Below are 24,889 nucleotides of genomic sequence, written 5' to 3' on the forward strand. Positions count from 1 at the left end.
AAGATATAACGGTTAAAGGTATATAAATATAGCCCTTAACCAGCAGTCGGCTAAACTTTGCTATGGTTTCGAACACTTTCTGACGGGACCATCCTGTCCAGCAATGTTCGATAGCTACACTTATAAACTATCAGGGATAAATATCACAAAACAAAGCGATAAAAGCAAATACGGGAACAGGACAAACAAGATGAGTGATCAGTCATTCGTCTCAGGCAAGAAATGAACATATTCTTAATTGTCAAACGGCATGAAATAACGTGATGAGAAAAATGATTATAATGAAGCTTGTCATTTATTATGTAATTAACATCAGATACCTTGTGGTACTCTGAAAATACGTACACAATGCATACTTTATTTCATTGAATTAGCCACAAGGGCTGTACATAGAATGGTAGCTGCGGGCTGGACAAAGACATAAATGTGATGAGGATGATAACAAAAGGTGAATAAAAATGAGAGAGGCACCGACGCCCGCCGATCGATAACCCCTCGTACACAATGCATACTTAATAGCCTCTGCTCTTTGGACTGGGTGAGGCAAAAGTTAATGCTACATCTCCTCAAGCCTTTCTGACCCACTTATTTCTCCTCTTATTTTCTTTGTTGTGTCCAACCACATCAGGACCCGTGCCAACCGTGGTGCTCAAACCTCGTTTCTCAGAGTGCCAGCCCTTTGAACTCCCAATTCCCCTTGCTGAATTCTTACTCGTAGATGATACTTTACAATGGTTTTAGAGAAACTTTAATAGCACTAATCACTTTGATCTAGGAGGGCTTGTGAAAACCACAGGCAGCTCCCTTCCTTCAGACCAAGAAAATAAGAAAAGTGCATGAAACTGCTTTGTATCGTTATTCTATCCAATATTTTATCTTTCAGATTTATTTGTTACTATATTTTTTCCTTGCGAAGTCAGAATAAGTCTAAATAAAAACGATTATTTTTATAAGTCTTTTCTTTATTCGTGCTTATTTTATACGTTTATTAATATTGACTATTATTGGATACGAGTGATTTCGTCTGTAATAACTACAGCGTTCACAAACTGAAAATTCGTTCCTCGCAATGTATGGATATAAAATGATCTTTATTGCCTGCTTTGTTTTCAGTAAAAATATTTATTCTCAAATGTATAATGCTGTCACAAACCAATCACCACTTGCAGCTTCATAATGGAAGTCGACACCAATATTATGAATGACGACACGTAATTTGCATTGTATTTTGATGGCCTGACATGCAAAGAGGAAAAAAGACTTTTTTACAACGTGGCAGACGTATGACAGGCAATATTAACCTCTCTGAACTATGTGTTACTACGCATAAGGTAATGGGTGTTTTCTAAGGAATGTCTATATATATATTCAGTTTACATAATTATGCACATATGGACTGCAAGATGTAACGAAGTATAAAAGTGCATAATTTTATTTCCTGATGTACGTTTATCAACAAATTTGAATCGAAAAAAAAAAACGCAGCAATTATTTTAGAATTGAAATTTAAAAGTTGATGCACGTTAATAATTAGTTCTGTTGATTATTATTATTTTTTTTCGATTGTTTTATCTTTGATTGTTATATCTTCGGAAATAAGTTTTTAGCTATTATAAGTGAAATCATTATTAATAAAAAAAATCTGTTTGAATATGTAATTAGCAAAACCTTTGTAGACGTTCTGTGTGAATTTGTATGGCTTTGTTCATTAACAAAAATATTATGTCCACAAGTATCATAGTGAAGCGGAAAGGCGTGTTTGTATAACTACCTAAAGTTGAGCTGTGACAGGCACATCAAACTTACATGGCAAAGCTCTCAAACTACTATCCTCCGCCCGACTGATGGACTAAAGTCAACAAACCTTGACAAAGAAAAGTACTTCTATTGTTTCTGTTTACTGAAAATCACAAGTAAAAGTTTGTTATTATTCACGAAGATTTTGGTTCACAAGTACTACAGGATATCTAGGGAAGGCAAAAACAAAACCTCAAAGGACATTTTCATAATAAATGAAACTTTAAAAAAAAATTCTTGTGGGGACAAGGATAGAATTGAATAGTTTTCTAACGTCGTCTTCCTTAAATATACAATGTCTATATTATTTTACGGCAAATGAAAACAATGGCGCTTCTTAGCGAGGAATTGAATTTCACTACGAGTGTAAATAATAAGGAAGCTAAAAACTACAAGCTGCATTAAATTAACCCCCTCCATTTAGGCCAAATATGCTTTATAATACCTGAAGTGTCTAGAGATCAACGATAGACAATTTCTCCTATCTCATGTTAGTATGTGTGTGAGTCAGTGAGTTTGTGTTCATTAATGTAATGTCATATTATAATGAGGGTACAACATACGTAATTAATGGAAGTTCCTATAGCAACTGGTACCGTACATCAACGAGATAAAGGGAGGTAAGCTTGCAAAAGTCCTGAGAAAGCAAAAATCCTAAAAAAAAACTCTCTTGACCCCGAGACTGTCTTAAACTCCAAAAAAGTAATAATAACAAAAGAGTTGTTTATTCGGTGCCCTCATCAGAGGAAATTCACATTGAAAACATGAAATTCTCCGACAAGGGAAAAGTAATCGTCCATATGTGGCCCCTTTTAGACGTAACTGGAACCGATCTAAGGGGATAACTCCGTCTTGCCCTAAAGTTTTGTCGACCAGTAGAATTTCATTTTGGAATTTTTTTGTTTACAACCCTAACTGATCAAGATGTATTCCTTCCACCTTTTGTGGAATGGTTATGTGCCTCCAACTAACAAGTATGACGAGTCGCCTATACCGCTAGGAGCTTTGTAGGTGCGAAACCAATAGCTGATCTCTGACCGGCTATGACAAACAACCTTCTAAATATATATATATGCGCGCGCGCGCGTGTGTATGTGTGTGTGTGTGTGTGTGTGTGTACACACTTATAAATGTGTATTTGTGCGTAGACACTGCTCCAGACAAACATTCAATATATGGTTGGAAAACAATTTTAAGATGGCATAAATGCCTCATTGGCTGGACAAGTCCGTGCTTCATCAGCAAGTGAATAGTCTTCGGTTCTGAAAGGCGGCGAAATGGCAGAAACGTTAGCGCGCCGGGCGAAATGCTTAGCGTATTTCGTCTGCCGCTACGTTCTGAGTTCAAATTCCGCCGAGATCGACTTTGCTTTTCATCCTTTCGGGGTCGATTAAATAAGTACCAGTTACGCCCTGGGGCCGATATAATCGACTTAATCCGTTTGTCTATCCCTGTTTGTCCTAGCTGTGTGTAGCCCCTTGTGGGCAGTAAAGAAACAAGAAAGGTTAGCACGCCGGGCAAAATGCTTAGTGGTGTTTCCTCTGTCTTTACGTTCTGAGTTCAAATTCCACCGAGGTCGACTTTGCCTTTCATCCTTTCGGGGTCAATAAATTAAGTACCAGTTGACTGCCCTCACCAAAAAAAAAAAAAAAAAAAAAAAAAAAAAAAATTTTCAGGCCTTGTGCCTAGAGTAGAAAAAAATATTAAATAGGCGAATTGATCAAGGGAGACAATTCGGTAATTATTCTCGAACATGTTTAAAGAAAATAATGCTTTCAAATTTTGGCACAAAGCCAGCAATTTTTGACTGGAGGTGTTTAGTCGATGAGTCACTCTAGTATTTGATTGGTTGTTTATTATACCGAAAGGATGAAAGGCAAAGTTTCCCACGGTGGGACATGGAGTCAGAACGAAATGCGTCTGTAGAAATAGGCTAAGCATTTTGTCCGAAGCGCTATCGATTCTGCCAGCTCATTAAAGGAAATAATGGTTTCAAATTTTGGCACAAGGCCGGCAATTTTAAGGAAAGGTGGGTTTAGTCAATACTATCTACCCCAATACTCAACTGGTACTTTATTTTATCAATCCCAAAAGGGTGAAAGGCAAAGACGATCTGGGCAAGATTTGAATTACTGGAAAATGCTTCCAAATTTTGGCACAAGGCCAGCATTTTAGGTGGAGGGGGTTACTGGATTACATCAACCCAGTACTTGACTGGTACTTTATAAATATGATAAAGTTGCACCAGGCGGAATTTGAACTCAGAACATAATGTATCGGATGAGATGTCAGATCGGTGCCTACTTTAAAGGAAACAACCCTTTCTTCTATAGGCACAAGGCCAGAAAGCTGGAGGGAGAGGTATAGTCGAATTACATCGATTCCAGTGTTGGACAGGTACTTATTTTATTAACCCCGAAAGGATGAAATATAAAACCGATCTCGGTGAAATTCGAACTCAGAACGCAAACACAGACAAAATACTGTTAAGCATTTTGATCGACGCGCCGACGATTCTAGCAGTTCAGTGCCTTCCTTCAAGGAAATAATGAAAAAGAAAATAATATACTTTATTCTCATTACAATATTTTTTGTTGTTTCTCATTAATTACATTCGAAAATTTGTGAATTATCCTCTTCGCTCTATTTACCTGTTTTTTATTGTTGTATTAAGCATTTGGAATCATGCTTCTTGGCAGTTGAAACATTCGGCGTTCTTGGCCCCTGGACCATATCCCTGCTCACCGCTATCGGAGCGGACATTGGTGTCCGCAAGTGCTAGCTCGAGTGGCTGTTTAAGCGCATTTCTTTCGCCATCCTCCGGGCAACGGCCTTTCCATTTTGTACACTGGTGTCATGGGAAACACTTCTATATTGTGAGAGTCAAGATTCTCCGTTTTTCCTTCCTTTTTATTGTGTGTCCCTTCCTGTCTCTCTTCCAGAAAATTTTAATTATTTTTATCAAATCTTATCTTATCCCGTCAAGTGGTTTGCTTATATCTCTACACCTTATGGAAATCGTTGTTTTTGAGTCTCTGAGGTTTTTGAGGTTTTGCTGTCCAAAGAAGTGCCCACGCTTGGAAACTCCGAGCAACAACATATACGGTGTAAGCAAATGAAATATTTATATCTACAAATATATATTGAGTATTATTTTTCCTATTCGTTATAATCAATGCTTGTTTGTGTGTGTATATTTTTCATCATTTATTTGTTTCACTTACTGCGCTGTTACCTTGCTGAGGTTATTGTTTTAAAATTGTTTTAAAATTCTAGTACCTATCCTAACAGTCTGTTTTGGCGAATTGCTAAGTTAAGCAAAGTAAGCAAACTAACAGCGGTTGTCAAACAGGAGTGATGTTAAAAAAAGAACGCACGTGCCCACATATATATTGTGCGACGGGCTTCCAAACAGTTTCCATCTTGCAAATTCCCACATACGGTATTAGTCGGCCCGAGGTTATAGTAGAAGACACTTGCCCAAGTTACAAAACAGTGGGGCAAAACGAGCTGCTTAACTTCTTAACCATGAATATATATATATATATATATATATATATATATATAAAGGCATGTATGAGTGTGCGTATACGCATAAACGAAGCCGAACACACACGTATTATAGTTTTGTTTTCATATTAAATATGTGGGCCCAACTAATTTCGAATAGCATTGACTTCTTGTTATATAATGCTCTCCAAATATATTTAATATCGACTTTTTAACTCTCCTCTAGATACAAAGCCAATTCTAGTAGATGAGCGATTCAGAAGATAGATCAATAGCCATCTTGTTATTGCTTAACCCAGGTCAGATATGATCATGATCAAAAGTTTTCGAATAGTAACTAAGCTGTCGTACATCTAAGGCTACAAGATTAAATGTGCCTTTTCTTCAAGACATTAAAATGTGATTTGGGGGAAATGAAATTTGCTGCTCTCTCTCTCTCTCTCTCTCTCTCTCTCTCTCTCTAAAATCCCTCGTGATGAAAAGAACAACCAAATTAGTCTCCGGCGAGACTCGGAAGCGAAAACAGAAAAAAACTATGGAAAAGTATTTAGTCACCTGCTCTACCTGTTCATCAAGAATGGTTGTCCTCAACACGTTAAATATTTGAGAAAATCATTTTATACAGTGTTTTATATCAGAAAATCAATATTTACAAAAAATAGAAATCTTTAATAAAAAATATTTTTTGTTTTATAATTGAGAATAACAAAAATAGAATATGAATATATTACGAGTCAAATTATTACAGCACGCTTATGTACAAAATTGCATTTATGTATAATGTTGTTGGAATGGAAGGCGAATCAAAGAAATTATCTCAAAGATGTGAAGAGAAGGCTTCATTATCGTAGCTTTTGTCGACAGGGATTACATTAACTGTAATTTCGTGTTCAAGGTTTATTTTTGTTGCACAAGTAGGTGGCTTATAAACGCATTTCGCAATGACAAGAAACAGAACGGTAAATAAACGTACGATGACAGTTAGCAAGAAGAAATTACGAGATAATGTTTCCTTTTGGTAAATCCAACAAGATGTGTCACCCTCAGAACAAGAATCTTTCCACACTTTACAAGCTTGGTCAATGGCGACTCCAAACAATATTGGACCTGGGAATGTACCTGAAAAGAATAATTTTAAATGCTGAAACAACATGGTACTTATAAAAAACAGTTTAAAAAATTATTATGAATCGAAAAGTAGGTTGCATACGCCGGTTAAAATCCTTAGAAGTATTTTGTCCGTCTTTATGTTCTTAGTTCAAATTCCGCTGAGGTAGACTTTACCTTTCATCCTTTCGGAAGTCGTTGAAATGAGTACCAGCTGAGCCCTAGGATCGATGTAAACGGCTAACCCTTCCCATAAGATGTTAGGCCTTATGTCTTACGTAGAAAAGATCGATGATATATTTATCTAAAAAGGTGAAGTAAATGAAACTGATGTAATTTTGAAGGATGCCGTCTATTTGTTCTATCGTTTCTGTTTTTGTTTTTTTGCTTTTCAAATTGAGTATGTTACTCCGTTAAGAATCGCAACCCGTGGTTTGTCGTTGATGTACATTACAAATTCATTCATAGGGCCTTCGTCGGTAGACTTTATGAATAGTAAGGTTTTGGCAAAAGTTATTGAAGAAGACTGGCAGTCCCCCAATTGCATACAAGTCTCCCTTCTCCCCGCCACCACTTGGGCCGACAGAACTAGGCACCAGTGTCTCGCAAGGATTATGGTCAGAATGCAAAGCGCCAGAGTAGATACTATAAGCTTTCTCACCCGACACCCTAACAATATCACCATCAATCTTCCGCTTTGAAGTGGTACTTTTTTATCGATTCCGAAATGATGAAAGGCAAAACTAATATTAACAGGATTTGAACTCAAACCGCAGAGACCGGAATAAATACCACGAAGCATTCTATGTATCATGAGATTTACATTTAAGTCATGTTATACGCTTTCCTTTCTCGATTTTTTCTTTATTTTTGTTATCGTATACTGCAAATTTTTTTTTTTTTACATAAAGTAACAGTTTGAATTTATAGCAATGGATAAATTAACTCTCGTCTTCACGCACTGCCTGTGATGTATATTGCATGTGATACACAAAACATATATCCCTGGCGTCAACGCATCCTATAGGATACATATTTCCTTTCTATTTTTTATAGAACCATAGTCACTTGGGATTTATGAGAGGAAAGCTTTAGATTACACTGAACATACAACACAAGGGATAACTAAATGCTGGAAAACAAGCATGGACGTTTCGAACAAACTTATGAAAATGCTTTGGAACGGAAAAGGAATATTAAATATTTGTAATAAAACTAAAGTAAAATAGAAACAAATCTGGAGTAAAGATGTTTGCCAACATAACATGGCTGTCCTGGTTTAGGACAAATGTTGCTGTAATTTAGCCCCACGAGACATCGTCTCCAGCTGGCTATACGACACGATCTGTGTCCTTATATTTTCGAACAAGGGAATCTAGCACACCCACTCAGCTCAAAACAATATCTGTGTATCGCGATTTCCGGGTTATTTCCCTTCATCAGCACAGATGAATATCTCTCATTGTGAGATTTAAAAATAGTAATTTTCTAAGAAACAAATGTTTAACATTGAGTTCACATACTACGTTTTAATTTCAAGAATTTCTAAAATCAGCCAAGCGCAGGATGAGAATCTGGTAGTGTAAAATACGTCTTGGAGCTGTGAACATTTTACTCTCTTCTAGATACAAAGCTAATTCTAGTAGATGAGCGATTCAGAAGATAGATCAATAGCCATCTTGTTATTGCTTAACCCAGGTCAGATATGATCATGATCAAAAATTTTCGAATAGTAACTAAGCTGTCGTACATCTAAGGCTACAAGATTAAATGCGTCTTTTCTTCAAGACATTTAAATGTGTTTTGAGGGCAATGAAATGTGCTGCTCTCTCTCTCTCTCTCTCTCTTTCTCGAAAATCACTCGTTGGCTTGATATCCATATATTGCATTCACTCAAGTGTGATGAAAAGAACAACCAAATTAGTCTTTGGCAAAACTTGAAAGCGAAAACAGAAAAACTATGGAAATGTATTTAGTCACCTGCTCTACCTTTTCACCAAGAATGGTTGTATCGAGGAGAGCTATCAAGAAAGCCAACTAAAAATATAATGTGTCGAAAAAATACTGCCATTTATTTTTTTCAACGATCCATCGATTCTTCGAGCACACCAACTTAATGATTCAAATTATGGTACAAGAGCAGCAGTTATGATGGGAAGAGTTATAGCAATTACATCGACTTTAGTTCATGGCTGGTACTTTATTTTGTCCACCCAGAAAGAATGAAAAGCAAACTTACCTTTAAAACGTCCTGACTCTTGCCGTAAACAAATCGGCTGTAGAACGGAAGAGTTGACGTAGCGCAGGTCTTATTGCTACGCCTGTAGAGAACTGTAAGTGACTGATAATAGTCTAAATGGCACTCCGTCGCTTACGACGTCGAGGGTTCCAGTTGATCCGATCAACGGAACAGCCTGCTCGTGAAATTAACGTGCAAGTGGCTGAGCACTCCACAGACACGTGTACCCTTAACGTAGTTCTCGGGGATATTCAGCGTGACACAGAGTGTGACAAGGCTGACCCTTTGAATTACAGGCGCAACACAAACAGGAAGTAAGAGTGAGAGAAAGTTTGTGGTGAAAGAGTACAGCGGGGTTCGCCACCATCCCCTGCCGGAGCCGCGTGGAGCTTTAAGTGTTTTCGCTCAATAAACACTCACAACGCCCGGTCTGGGAATCGAAACTGCGATCTATGACCGCGAATCCGCTGCCCTAACCACTGGGCCATTGCGCCTCCAGTCTAAATGGAAGCACCCTAAATTGCTCAAACTGGTGCTTTATCAAAGTGATGAGCTGGAGGTGGAGGAGGTGACGAATTTCTTAGCCATTTAGAAAGCCTATAGATTCCATTGCTTTAGCACATGCCAGTGCATCATCGATCACAGCAGATCGAGCACTCAATACAGAGTGTTCCTTCAGATGGAGCGTCTGCCTTCCAGAAAATGTAAGAGTATACATTCCTATCAGATCAGATGAAAACTTGAGTCAGTAACGCTAGAGAGGTGATAAGGATTTCCTTATTTGCAAGAATAAATATTTGTTTTTGATAAGCAGGGAAAATCTATTGAGATTGAATAACAAATATACAAGTTGAAATTGAAAAGATGCTTTTACCAGTTATGCGTCCAATTGCACTGCTTATTCCTAATCCATACGACCGATGATCATCTGGAATACATCTACAAGTAAATGGATATTTTGTTTTATATGTATGCGTATATGTATGAGAAGTATTGGTATCTAGAAGACCTAAAGAGTGGGAAGTAACGCAAAGTAAGTTCTATGGTCAGGCCATAGTTAAACTCGTGGTTCGATAGTGATATGAGTGAGGAGTCTAATGTGGCTCTTGTATTAGCATATATATATATTAGACAAAATGAGATAACAAAGCCAGGACTGCGAGGAGTTTTCGGGACATTTATAAGGAAATAGATATAGATATAGGAGAATTCACGAAAAAACGACATACAAAGACAGGTGGTGTAAACAACAAATGGATGTATTAGTTTAACGCTCGAGAATAGAGAAAGTCTTTAACGTTTCGAACCTACGCTCTTCAACGGAAAAGAATACAGAAAGAAACAAGGAGAGAAGAAAATATAGATATAATCTTACAACTATTTTCCTTATAAATGTCCTGAAAACTCCTCACAGCCTTGGCTTTGTTATCTAATATTACACACAAATACACACACAGTGTTCGGGTTAAATTTGACAATTTTATGTATTCTCTTTTTCGAGAACAGTTTGATGTATTGGCAAACAGTCAGCGGCGTTGCAGAGCATAAAGGTTTAAAGTTGTAGTTGAGAAAAAGTCAGCTGACACAGTCGATGAGAAGCTGCCTGAATGTTGTAAAAGAATCGCACAGGGTATCAAAATGCTCAATGCACTGTGAAAAATGTAAAGGCTGTAAGACGTGACAGGGGCATCATGAAAACCAAGTTCCTTCAAGCTGTGATGATCTTCGAGTGTGTCTCCAGTGAGTACGACGTCCCGCCAGCCCACATATTTGTACAGGGCCTTAAGCTCAATTCAACGGCTACTATGTGAAGCTGATGGAGAGTGATCAAATCCTGACCATACAAGTTTGCTGCTGGAAGGCCATATGTGTGGCAGCTGGATTTGGCTCCTTGCCATACTTCCGGAAAGAATTTCCAAGAAATACTCCAATTGGAATGAATGCAACCTTTATAAGAACACCACAAGCTACAGCATCTTGACTGTCTCTTGAAGTGCCATGCAGCAACTCTAATTTTCCAGCTTCTGAGATTATATAGCGCAGGACATATTTAATGGTCAACTTTATCATGATCTTTGTAAAGTCAACATATACCACAATCATAAGAGTAGATATGTGAAGCTGTGACAGAAAGGATACAAACCTAACACCAGTTCAAATAGGTCTGAGAAATATTTGAACCCATAAAGCATTGATTCTTCACTGAAGCTACTAGGGATGCATGTGTCCCTTGACAGTCTTCCCTCTATAAATATAAATTTTCTTCAACTGACTTGTGTTTTACGTTTTTGGTGCGGCCCCTTAATAGACATTATTGATAGCACGAAAGAAAAACTTGTTAAAATTTTAATTGTTTTATAAAACTTGTTAGGGATATTTTGAGTAGTTGTGAATTAAAAAAAAAAATTAACCATGTTAAATCCTAATTCTGGCGGTTATGCATAACCAATAACTGAAAGTATTTTCATACCTGTTTTCATTGGATTCACTGTTAATACATAAAGCGCTGGGATTTGCACTTACATAGCATGGACTGCTGAACACATTTTATGAAAATGAGACTACCATGCACACATAAAAAAACAAAAAATAGTTAAAATATCTTCTTAGTATATAATGGTGGCAAGTTTTACATCATCTGAAAAGTCATTAGTTGAACTATTAGTCCTCTTGCATTCTGGGAGGTATCAGAGAGTTTGAGTGACATTAGACCCCAACAAATGCCCATAAATTAAATGCATCTATCTGGGCCACGATCGTGGCCTGTCAAACTGTGATTCATGGCCACAATTGTGGCCGATCACGCCTTGTGTGTTAAGCTATAAGTATTAAAGATTACTTTAGATATTTCATGAAAATATGGTTATTAAGACAATTTACCTTAGAAGGATAGAAACCATTGGCGTCTGGGCTATAAAGGTTAACAGTATCAACAGGAAGATAATCGTAACAGTCAAATAATAATTAGTGCATCTGTTTTCAGGACACCTTCCTTCTGATGCTGTATTCATTTTTAAGTTAGTAACACAGGAGCAATTGAAATATGTCTATAAAAATAAATGAAGTTTGTTTTAAACATTTATACATACTTATGAACATGTTTGAGCACTAATAAATTTAAATAGAAATGCAATCATATATTAATTTAAAGAGTGAGATAAGGATAACAAGAAAAAGTTTGTTGGTAAGTTATTACTATATCTGTACTCTGGGTTCAAGTCCTGCTTAGGTTAGCTTTGCCTTGTATCCTCTTACAGTTGACATAAAATACTAGTATACAGATCAGCAGGCTAGCAGAATTCTAACGGTGTAAGATGAAAGACTTTGCAGTATAAGTTCTGAATTTTTTCACACTTTTTTCTTGGGTGATAAACTTAAATCATAACCAAGTTCAGCAGCGCCACCACCTAGTCATAAAGTGACCTTTAATGAAATTAACTATTCTGCAAGAATTTAGGTTGGGTATTTGGTTTGAGGATAGTATCCACTCCTACAAACTTCTAAGATAAATGGTCATGGCTGCTTCATTTACTTCTCAAAATGATAAAAAAAAATTCCCCAAAATATAAGCACCATTCATGCATGGGTCATTGCCAGAGCTGCCTGACTGGCTCCCCATGCTGGTGGCATGTAAAAAGCACATCTTAATGTGGTCAAATCCAGCCCTATCACCCCAACTGGCTCCTGTGATGGTGTGCCACCTGACTGGCTCCCATGCTGGTGGCATGTAAAAAGCATCCACTACACTCTCAGAGTGGTTGGCATTAGGAAAGGCATGCAACTGTAGACACATTACCAGATCAGATTGGTGCCTGGTGCGGCCCCCTGACTTGCCAGTCCCCAGTCAAACCGTCCAACCCATGCCAGCATGGAAAATGGACATTAAACGATTATGATGATGCTGATACTTGTATAAAAGTTTCGAGTAGTTGTTGATACTCATTTTGAAAGCTTTTTATTTTATTGTAGCTTCTTCATCTTTGAGTTGCCACATTAGAAGGAGTTAGTGTTTCTTTTTGTCTCTGGACACCAAAAACAGAAAATGTTATTTACTAGATTATTTTTCAAATAAATATCTTATCATTGCAAGGGAATAATTTACATCAATTAGAAAACAGAATGATTTTAACTGAGAATACCCACATTGTCAATACTATTTCATCCATTCCTTTTCTCCACCCTCTATTCCGGCGAGGGTCATGGACTAGAGTCCCGAGTCACCTCCTCCATAAGGTTCCACCAGAAGCAGCCATCATTACATGCTCTGGTTGGACTCCCAAGTGTGACCAACTTAAACTTAAGAGGAATATGGCATTTTACACCTTGTTTAAGCTTTATTCTCATTTTGCTTTAATAAAATATAATTAAGATTCTACTTACTCGACTTTCATTATTAAATGAAGCACAACCAGCAAAGCAAGGTGAGAAATACTGTATGTCATCTGCCCCACATACTGGTTGGTACACAGTAGTAGTACAGGAACATTCTGAATTACATTTCACCTTAAGACTTGACTTTAAACCAAAGCTCACATTGCTTGAAAATGGCTTTGTATTTGAGCTGCAAAACAAAATAAAAACTACAATAATGATTTCTAATTTAAGCTCAAAGCAATAAATTTTTGTAGGACAGAGTTGAATCAATTCTCACAAATAGTTGATTTTACAGACCCAGGAAGAACAAAAGACAGGCTTGATCTGAGTTAATGATTCTACTGATTCTTGGCCAAAGGCAAAATCAATCCCAGCAGGTTTCGAATAATCAGCAGAAAGGAATGTGACAAAATTCCACAAAGTATTTTGAGTAGTATTCTACTGATTCCAACTGACATTAATGATACACAGCCAGGGAGTTAATAACATTGGTTATATTACCCAAAAGTTGGAGAAAATTGTAAACAGTTGAGTGCACATTATTAAGAGAGAATGATAAGGGTATAAACATAGCTGAAGACTGTCTGAGTGATGTAGATGCCTCTAATGAGAACCCAATAAGGTTCAAAAATAAATTAACGCTGCTCATCTTTTTTCAGTCTGTGGAGAAATGGCTACAAATTTGCCTTGTTTATAATTATACCATATGTTACATATTCGTTATATCATACCTTGATACTATGTGGACTAAGATCCCTATTGACAGGCTGCTGGTATTTATAAAGTGTTTAACACTTTCGGTATGCAAATTAGGGACTCCTTCATAGAGTAACTGCTGCATTTGTTGAGTATATAAACTGTTTGGCTGCTTGTTTCTCTGGAGACTGTCAGAATGATGTGGACACCTCTGATGAGAGCCCAATAAGGCTCGAAAATCGATTTAGGTTGTTCATTTTTTCAGTCTGCGGAGAAATGGCTAAAAATTTGCCCAGTTTATAATTATACCATATGTTATATATTTGTATTACTTATTGAATTATACTCTTTTATAAAATAGCTTGGAGGCACAATGGCCCAGTGGTTAGGGCAGCGAACTTGCGGTCAGAGGATCGCGGTCCCAATTCCCAGACCAGGCATTGTGCGTGTTTATTGAGCGAAAACACCTAAAGCTCTACAAGGCTCCGACAGGATGTGGTGGTGACCCCTGTTGTACTCTTTCTTCCTGTTTCTTCCTGTTTCTTGAGTAACGCTGTGATGGACTGGCATCCCGTCCAGCTGGTGGGGAACACATATGCCATAGAAACCGGGAAACTGGGCCCATGAGCCTTGCTAGGCTTTAAAAGGGCACAAATGAAATGAATGAATAGAATAGTTTATTATTTTCTAACAAATTCATACTTACTTATTGTAGTCCTGTGTAATTCCGGCAAAGGGAATCTCATCACAATGAGCCCAGAATATTCCCATACCTAGAAGTCCAATTGTTAGTGTAAATAGGCAAAGTTTTCCCTGTTCACCTACTTTAAGACGAAATCTCTTACAAAGGTAACCACCAAGAATCTGTCCACCAGCAGCAGAAGGAACAGCAAGTAAACCTTTAAAAAGATAAAATTTTAATTTGTTAGTTACATATAAGGTTATAAGCATGTTATCCTAGACATTATATTAAATGAACAATAAAAAAGAACAAACGGAAAAAAAAGAAAAAACCCAGAAAAATAGAAGACAAAATTATGAGAAGATTACTCAAAACTTCTTTCCTCTCTTTTTCTTTTACTCTCTTTTACTCGTTTCAGTCATTTGACTGTGGCCATGCTGGAGCACCACCTTTAGTCGAGAAAATCGACCCCAGGACTTATTCTTTGTAAGCCTAGTACTTATTCTATCGGTCTCTTTTGCCGAACAGCTAAATTACGGGGACGTAAACACACCAGCATCGGTTGTCAAGCGATGGTGGGGGGGAAAACACAAATACACATACATATATATATATATATATATATATATACATATATACGATGGGTTTCTTTCAGTTTCTGTCAACCAAATCCACTCACAAGGCTTTGGTCGGCCCGAGGCTATAGTAGAAGACACTTGCCCAAGGTGCCATGCAGTGGGACTGAACCCGGAACCATGTAGTTGGTAAGCAAGCTATTTACCACACAGCCACTCCTGCGCCTATAAATATAACAAATTTTTCCTTAACTGACCTGTTTTAGTATTTTGGTGTGATTCCTTAACAGGCCATTAATGATAACATGGAAGAAAAACTTGTTGAAATTATAATTGTCTTTTATAAAACTTATGGATATTTTGAAGAGTTTTCGTGAATTAAAAAAAAAAATTAACCATGTTAAATCTTAATTCTGATGGTTATGCATAATCAATAATGAAAAGCGTTTTTATACCTGCTTTCATTAGATTCTCTATTAAGTTACGAGTATTAAAGATCACTTTATATATTTCATGAAAGGCTGTGTGGTAAGAAGCTCCCTTCTCAACCATAGTCTTGGGCCAACCAAAGCCTTTCTGAGTGAATTTGGTAGACAAAAACTGAAAGAAGCCCATTCTGTGTGTGTGTGTGTGTGTGTGTATGTATATATATATGTGTGTGTGTGTGTGTGTGTGTGTGTGTGTGTGTGTGTGTGTGTGTGTGTGTATGTGTGTGTGTGTGTGTGTGTGTATGTGTGTGTGTGTGTGTGTGTGTGTGTGTGTGTGTATATATATATATATATATATGTTGTTGGCACTCCGTCGCTTACGATGTCGAGGGTTCCAGTTGATCCAATCAATGGAACAGCCTGCTCGTGAAATTAACGTGCAAGTGGCTGAGCACTCCACAGACATGTGTTCCCTTAACGTAGTTCTCGAAAAGTGGACATTAAAACAATGATAATGAAGAAATACCAGCAGAAAACATATATTAATACCTGAAAGGAGTGCTGCCCATGTAGGTGTTGAACCAAACTGATTTTCAAAAAATTTTGGCAAATATGTTGATAATCCAGCAACTATGATCCCTTCAGATCCTGATGCCAGGGAGACAAACATAAATACAGGGTTCTTAAAGAGATTCCAGACAATCTGAAGAATATTTTCTGATGCTGCAGGGTCTGGAGTACCTTTCTTTTTTGTTTGGTGAACTTGAGATTCTCGATTCAATCGAATATGCTTAGTAACTAAAATGACACATTTTATGAAAATATATAACAATATTTATCTACGGAAGAATTTATGCAAAACGTTACGACCATATTCAATGACATATAAGAAGCAGTTATTTCCTAAAATTATCACGGACCCTATATGTGAAGTTGGACCTATATTATTTTAATGCATTATAAACTTTTCTGCCTAATATATGTTATTCAAATTGGGGTACATGTGATATACCCATGCATCAAATATAGTGGATTTGGTAAACAGAAATTCAAAGACCATCATATGTATGTATGTGTGTGTGTGTATGTGTGATTGTGTGTTCGTGTCTTCCTGTACAAGTACTGTAGAAGTATTCTTTACTCCAGGTTCAATGCTGCATGAGAGAATTTGGTAAATGGAGACTGTGAGGAAGCCTGTGTGTGTGTGTGTGTGTGTGTTCATGTTGTGTTTCTCCTTTCTCCCTACCACTTGACAAATGGTTTGGCAAACAAGATAGAATAAGTACCAGACTTAAGATTAATAAGGGGGATTTAAAGTAAAGGCTATTTGTCAACATAATGTGGCTGTCCTGGAATGGGACAATTGTTACTGTTCTATAGCCCCAGGAAACTTCGTTTCCAGCTAGCTGTGCGACTCAATATCTGTGTCCTTATATTTTTGAATAGGGAGTCCAGCACTTCCATCCAGCACAAAGCAACATCTGCAGACCAATTTCTGGTTTATTATTATTATTATCAGCACAGAGTAACTGCTTGGCTAGGTGGCAAAACAGATATTTTGTCACATAGCCAGCTGGAAATGATGTTTCCTGGGGTTAAACAACAGTAACAATCGTCCTATCCAGGACAGACCCATTTCTATTTGAGTTTTTTTAGGTTCTAATTGAGATTCTTTTTCATTTCCAGAAACTTTTGCGATTTTTTTCATTGGTTTATTGTCCGTTTCTTTAAGTAATGCAATAAATTTGTGTTCAATAAAAAAAATTACTTAATAAACATTTATAAACTATAAAAGTTAATAAAGATAAAAAAGGGCATTACTTCTGCTGCACACTAATTAATTTCTTAATTCTATTTAATTAATTAATTAATTTATTTATTTATTATTTTTACATCTTGTAAATGATTCTCAATACAAAATATGAGGGTAATTTTTCAGATTAACACCCACATGATTACCTAACCCTAAAACCCTAAACCTAACCCTAAACCCTAACCCCTAAAACCCTAGCCCTAACTCACTGGTGAAACTCATGCGGGTGTTAATCTGAAAAATTACCAATATGAGTCAGAACTAATAATAAGTTAATAATAATGACTTAATTTTATTTGTTTTTCTGTATTTTTTTTTATTTACATTTCATAAATGATTTCCAAAACAAAATTTCAGACCTCAGCAGAATTTGAACTCAGATCATAATGAATCAGAACTGATGATGATGATTATAATAATAATGATAATGATAATAATAATAATAATTTAATAACCTCAGGTTTCTTTATCTTTTTTCCTGCATTTTGTATTGGAAATCTTAGTTTTTCAGATTTTGAATTGTCTCCCTTTAATCAACTACTCACAATAATGTTGATATTTTTGAAATGGAAAAATTAAGGTGATTACTGATTAATTAAGAATTAATTATAATGCAATATTTCTTCCAGTTTTTAATTTTCTTTATCTTTAGTTCCCCCCCCCCCCCATCCCACCCTCGCTAATAATTCCTAATCAGATGATTATATCGATTCCAGTACTTGACCAATGATAATGAAAGGTAGAAGTTGAGCTCAAAAGGATTTGAACTCAGAATGCAAAGAGCCAAAACAAATGCCACAAGGCTCTGCGGCTCTACCAATTCTGCCAATCTTTCACTGTACCAACTTTAATCTTTTAATCAAACAAATTTATATATATATATATATATATATATATATATATATATATATATATATATATATATATTCTGGTAAATGTTATGAAATCTACTTACTGCCTTGGATTTTTTAGCTCATTCTGTCAATATATATATATATATATATAAACAAAAGTAAATGAGTATATGCATATATACGTACAGGTATGTGCATACCGACATCCACCTGTATGTATAGGTGCATATCTGGGTACAGGACATTGCACACAAACGTAGACGAGAACACACGAGCCACATAGAGAACATTCTACTTCTTCAGCTACCCACGTTTTAACACCGGCGTTTCGACGAGCTTCGGGCAGGACGCAACGTTAAAACGGCTCGTCCCATGGATCGCAGATTAAATCTGTATACGCAAATTAAATCTAGCCATGGAGGAATGTAGTGGCGGACGAAAAACAAGACAGGAAAACAAACAGAAGGCTTTACGGCCAGACGAGAAAAATTATGTGTGTATGAACGCGATGAGGCACGGAACCGAGAGAGACAGTGGTAGCGTGTGTTACTTGGCGAAAGCCAAAGAAGGAAAGGATTATTGACCGGAAGCATGTGACCATGCCGGTGTAAAGGGAAGAGAGAGAGAGTGGTAGAGGGAGAAAGAGAGGGAGGAAGTAGAAGAATGGTGAGCAACGAGAGGAAAAAAGAAAGAGAGGAAATACGAGGGGGAAAAGGAGATACGTAGTAGTAACAGAGGAAGAACAAGAGGGGTAAGGCGAGATACGTAGTAGTACAGAGGAAGAACGAGGGGGGGAGAAAGGAAAGAGAAAGAGATAGAGTAGCGTCGGAGGATAAGTTTACGAACTACTTACAATTTTTGTGAGACGCTGCGTTCAATCATGTAAAAACAAAAGTAAATGAGTATATGCATATATACGTACAGGTATGTGCATACCGACATCCACCTGTATGTATAGGTGCATATCTGGGTACAGGACATTGCACACAAACGTAGACGAGAACACACGAGCCACATATATATATATACATACATACACACAACACACAAATATGCACACACACAACACACATATATACACATGCACATGCATACACACAAACACTATATACACACATACTTACAAACACACACACACACACACATATATACACACAAACACTATATACACACACATACTTACAAACAAGCACATACACACAAACACACACACACACACACACACACACACACACACACACACACACACACGGGCATGTGGTGAGAAGTTTGCTTCTCAACAATTTGGTTCCAGTTTCATTCCTACTGCATGGCACCTTGGGCTGATCAAGGCGCTGAGAATGGATGCTGTAGATGGTGTGCGAACATGCTTGTGTGTTTGTTGGTGTCTTCATAACATTTGATTGTTGTAAACTAGCTTTATCATTCATAAACAAGGTCCTTCACTTCCAGGCTTCTATGAAATCATGTCCAGTCATAGAGGAAAACTAGTTTACTTGGAAATAGATAACGGCTGGTGACAAGAACAGTAACTGGTCATTAAAATTCTGCCTCAAAAAATTCTGACTCATATGAGCTTGGAAAAGTGGATGTTTAAACAAGAATATTCTTTTTTACTTTTATTCTTTTATTTGTTTCAGTCATTTGACTGCGGCCAGGCTGGAGCAACGCCTTTAGTTGAGCAAATTGACCCTAGGACGTATTCTCTGTAAGCCTAGTACTTATTCCATCGGCCTCTCTTGCCGAACCATTAAGTGAAAGGGACGTAAACACACCACCATCGGTTGTCAAGCGATGTTGGGGGAACAAACACAGACACACAAACATATACATATATTTACATATATATATACATATATATATATATATATATATATATATATATATATGTGACAAGCTTCTTTCAGTTTCTGTCTACCAAATCCACTCATAGGGCTTTGGTTGGCTCGAGGCTATAGTAGACGACACTTGCCCAAGGTGCCATGCAGTGGAACTTAACCTGGAACTATGTGGTTGGTAAACAAGCTACTTACTACACAGCCACTCCTGCACCTATATATATATATATATATATATATATATATAAGAGAGTATTAAAAGTCAGGGTACAATATGTACCCATTGTTTGAAAGAAGAGTTAAAACCCTCCAAAACCACAGATCTTTCGCTATATGTAAACACGCAGAGAGAATGTTGCAAATATACTTAGAAAAACAGCCACCACATTTGTAAAACTACAAAGAGGAGGGTAGTATTCCAGTATCAATTGATTTCATTTTCTGTGCCAAATTGACACTTAACCCTTTAACATTCAGAGTTTTCTATCAGATGTAATGTTTATTTAATCACATTGCTTTTAATTAATCATGCATTATCTTGTAACTTTGAGATTTTGAAGATGTGATTATTTATTTTTTAGAATGGCATTGTAGGGTAGGTGTGAGAGGCCAGATCTGGCCAGTTTGAACATAAAATAGGTAAAATAGTTTGGCTGGATATGGCCGGCTTGAATGCTAAAAGGTTAAAGCTCATCAGCTAGGCTTACTACATAAACTATTTTGAAAAATATATTTACCTTTGTGCATGTGTGTGTGTGTGTGTAAGAAAATTAGATTTTACCTGGTAGTTCCCGTGCATAACCAAGTAGAACTGGTCCTATAAATGCTGACAGAGATCCTGATATGAAGAAACAGATCCACCAAGCTCCAATCCAGCGAGGATCTCTAGAATCAAAATTAATCCTGGAAATACAAAAGAAATATTTTTAATATTAACAATAAATATAAATACAACAAAACATAATACAATCATCTAAAGAATGCAATACCAATACTGTAATAACAACAAGGTATTAATTAACTTGAATTGTATCACTTTTACAACAAGATAGTGATTATTAAAGTCTACATAGTCTTGAAAATTCATATAAATTCCAAATTTGATATATTCTTATCAAATGCAATTTTGAAGATTCTTTTATTATTGAAGATTCCAACATCACAATTCAATCACAAAACTAACTGTTATTCACTGTGTCAGACACCTTACATTGGAAGATAGCATTTTTTAATTTCTATGTTTATATGTCTTCTGGAAATAAAGGCTACCTAAATAATTTTGAAGATCTATCAGCAAAAACATTGCTCTAAATTATAAGTTCAACCCAATGTGGGTTGGATGTGCATTATTTACATTGTTTACAATTGACGGATATTTATCCTCATCTTTGTTGTTAACACAACGTTTCGGCTGGTATACCCTCTCGCCTTCATCAGGTGTCCTTGCATATGTGCTGCTTCTTTTAGTTTTTGTATTTTCCAGAGCTGTTCTCTGTCTATTATTTTAACTTCATCCCACAGGGGGAGGTGATCTCCATTTTTCCATACATGATCAGCTATACCTGATTTATCAATATCTCACCGTGTCACAGCTTTGCGATATTCCTCAACCCTTATTTTGAGGGGGCGACATGTTTCGCCTTTGTATAACCACAGCAGAATGGGATGGAGTACACGCAGTTCTCGGTCATTTTCTCTTCTATTGGTGATTTTACTAGAAGGAGATATTTGCGAAATGTTGTATTACTTTTGAATACTGTCTTGATGTCATATAGGACGCATATATATACTGAGTACATTTAACATGGTACTAGCACCTGTGAAGTTACCCAGTAGCTTGCTAGGCTTCCATGCGCTTTCCTTCTATTTTACCAAACTCTCTGACAAAGCATTGGTTAGCTTGGGACTATAATAGAATGCACTTGTCCAAAGTGCAACACATTGAGATTGAACCTGGAACCAGTTGGTTGCAAAGCAACCTTATTCACCACACAGCCATGCCTGCACTATTCAACACTCAGGTGCAATAAAAATAATGTAATAGGTCTATAAAAAAAAAAAGTCTCCTTTCATTTTTAAAGTAATTATCTGTTAAGAATACTCAAGCAAGGTTTTTAAAATGTCATAGCAAGTTTAGAAGGGAAAAAAAGCTATAAAAAATAAATTTTTAGAAATTAAACTGTCATGTATTTCTTTTTGAAAGAAGACAGAGTTTATATTGTATATTTTGTTGTCAAATATGTTTTACAGATAATATTCTATATATTTTAATAACTGGTGGCCTAAAATATCTAGCAGTGTAGGCTATAGTCTAATCCCCCATATAGTTAACCAGATGATACAAGACAGAGTCAAACCCAATGACTGGTGTAGCAGCACCATAGTCAACTGCTACAAAGGTAAAGATGATGCATTAGATAGGAATAATTACAGAGGTATCAAATTGTTGGGTTAGGTGATGAAAGTTACGGAGAGGGTCATAGCCCAACTAATTAGGGAGGGAGTTAGTTTAGACGAGATGCAGTTTGGGTTTGTGCCAGGGAGAAGCACCACTGATGCAATATTTCTGGTAAGACAGCTGCAGGAGAAATTCCTAACCAAAGGTAAACATCTGTACTTGGCTTTCGTTGACATGGCGAAAGCCTTTGACAAGGTCCCCCGATCGTTTATTTGGTGATCAATGCAGTAACTAGGGACAAATGAATGGTTAGAGCTGTACAAGCCATGTTCAGGGATGCTGTCAATAAGGTGAAGGTTGGCGACAAGTATAGTGAAGAATTTCATGTAGGGGTCTACCAAGGATCTGTCTTCAGCCCCATCTTATTTATCATAATCCTCCAGGCAATAACAGAGGAATTCAAGACAAGATGCCCCTGGGAGCTCCTCTATGCTGATGACCTTGCTCTTATAGCTGAGTCACTACCAGAACTAGAGGAGATGTTTCAGGTGTAGAAGCAAGGTCTACAATCGAAGGGACTTATAGTCAATCTAGCAAAAACCAAAGTCATAGTAAGTATGAAGGCAGACAAATCACAAATCCCTTTGGATAGATGGCCCTGCTTGATATGTAGAAAAGGCATAGGTAGAAGCTCCATAAGATGTACCCAGTGTAATCTACGGACACATAATAGGTGCAGCAATATCAACGAAAGGCTTACTGGGAAGATAGTTTTTGTGTGTGGTAGATGCACAGGGGCAATAAACACTAAAAATGTGCAGAAAACAGCTTCCATCACCTACCTGGAGGTAAAAACTAGAAGTAGTTGATAGCTTCCGTTACCTTGGTGACCAAGTCAGTAGCAGGGGTGGATGCTCTGAGAGCATAGCTGCTAGAATAAGAATAGCTTGGGCAAAGTTTAGAGAGCTCCTACCTCTGCTGGTAACAAAGGGCTTCTCGCTCAGAGTGAAAGGTAGACTGTAAGATGCATGTGTGTAAACAGCCATGCTACACAGCAGTGAATTATGGGCTGTGACTGCTGAGGGCATGCATAAGCTTGCAAGAAATGAAGCTAGTATGCTCTGCTGGATGTGCAATGTCAGTGTGTATACACAACAGAGTGTAAGTGCCCTGAGAGAAAAGTTGGACATAAGAAGCATCAGATGTGGTGTGCAAGAGAGATGACTGTGCTGGTATGGTCATGTGTTACATATAGATGAGGAAACTGTGTGAAGAAGTGTCACACCCTAACAGTGGAGGGAACCTGGGGAAGAGGTAGTCCCAAGAAGACCTGGGATGAAGTGGTGAAGCACGACCTTTGAAGAATGTTGGGCCTCACAGAGGCAATGACAAGCAGCTGAGACCTTTGGAGATATGCTGTGCTTCACAAGATCTGGCAAACCAAGTGAGACAATAGCCGTGGCCTCTGCCCGTGTCACATACTCTGTCAGTGTCCTGTACCATGTAAAAGCACCCAACTCACTCTGTAAAGTGGTTGCCATAGAAACCATGCCAAAACAGACAATTGGCACCTGGACAGCTCTTCAGTTGGCAAGTTTCTGTCAATCTGCCCAACTCACGACGACATGGAATACAAACATTAAATAACAATGATGATGGTGAGTTCGCTGCTAAAATTAGAGTGGGTCTAATATACCAGTGTGTCTTCTTTACCACTAAATACAATGAATGTAATAAATGTTTATTTCTTTATTGCCCACAAGGGGCTAAACATAGTGAGGACAAACAAGGACAGACAAAGGGGTTAAGTCGATTACATCAACCCCAGTTCGTAACTGGTACTTAATTTATCGAACCCGAAAGAATGACAGGCAAAGTCGACCTCGGTGGAATTTGAACTCAGAACATAACAGCAGACGAAATACCGCTAAGCATTTCACCCGGCGTGCTAACGTTTCTGCCAGCTCACCGCTGTAATACATGTTTCCGACCAGCTATCAAAGCAAACCCAAACTTGGTTCATTAAACCTTATCTCCATTGTAGTTTCCATAAAGATTCGGCCTTTACCGGAAAATGATTTTATATGAAATACTATTTAATAACTATGAAATATTTGATACTCACTTGTCACTTTTTGATGGGTCAACAAAAACATTAAGAAACTGACCACCGACTATATATCCTATTGCAGGACCCAAGGTTGAAAAGAACATCATTATACCTTGTAATAAAGAAAGCAAATGAAAATATGTAGAAATAAACACTGCAATGAATACTTATTTGTAATTTAGTAAAAAGGGCAACAATCTTGAAGGATGGAGCTAGATGATAATATCAACGCCCCCAGAACTCTAACTGGTATTTTATTTTATTAATCGCCTTACACCAGCGTCGCCTTACTGGCTCTTGTGCCGGTGGCATGTTAGAAACTCATTCGAGTGAGGTTGTTGCCAGTGCCGCTGGACTGGCTCCTGTGCAGGTGGCACGTAAAAAAAACACCATTTTGAGCGTGGCCGTTGCCAGTACCGTGTGACTGGCCCTCGTGCCGGTGGCACGTAAAAGCACCCACTACACTCA

The 24,889-nt window shown here is 37.3% G+C and overlaps 1 protein-coding gene across 5 annotated transcripts in view; it reads right to left on the bottom strand.

Moving 5' to 3' along the window:
- Nucleotides 1-5,907: 5,907 nt before the first annotated feature.
- LOC106878518 (solute carrier organic anion transporter family member 4C1) overlaps nt 5,908-24,889 on the bottom strand; it is a 71,467-nt gene continuing 52,485 nt past the window's right edge. For all 5 annotated transcript variants that reach the window (XM_014927745.3, XM_014927746.3, XM_089351572.1 and 2 more), the window contains exons 5-12: nt 24,437-24,533; nt 20,695-20,816; nt 15,958-16,206; nt 14,430-14,622; nt 13,034-13,214; nt 11,534-11,700; nt 9,528-9,592; nt 5,908-6,426 (exon numbers count right to left, since the gene is read on the bottom strand). In XM_014927745.3, the coding sequence (XP_014783231.2) occupies nt 6,125-6,426; nt 9,528-9,592; nt 11,534-11,700; nt 13,034-13,214; nt 14,430-14,622; nt 15,958-16,206; nt 20,695-20,816; nt 24,437-24,533 (1,376 nt within the window). In that variant the 3' untranslated portion in view covers nt 5,908-6,124. The remainder of the gene's footprint in view (nt 6,427-9,527; nt 9,593-11,533; nt 11,701-13,033; nt 13,215-14,429; nt 14,623-15,957; nt 16,207-20,694; nt 20,817-24,436; nt 24,534-24,889) is intronic.

Source organism: Octopus bimaculoides, chromosome 4 (genome assembly GCF_046866305.1).
Source record: "Octopus bimaculoides isolate indiv1 chromosome 4, ASM4686630v1, whole genome shotgun sequence".
In the NCBI taxonomy this organism is placed as follows: Eukaryota; Metazoa; Mollusca; class Cephalopoda; order Octopoda; family Octopodidae; genus Octopus; species Octopus bimaculoides.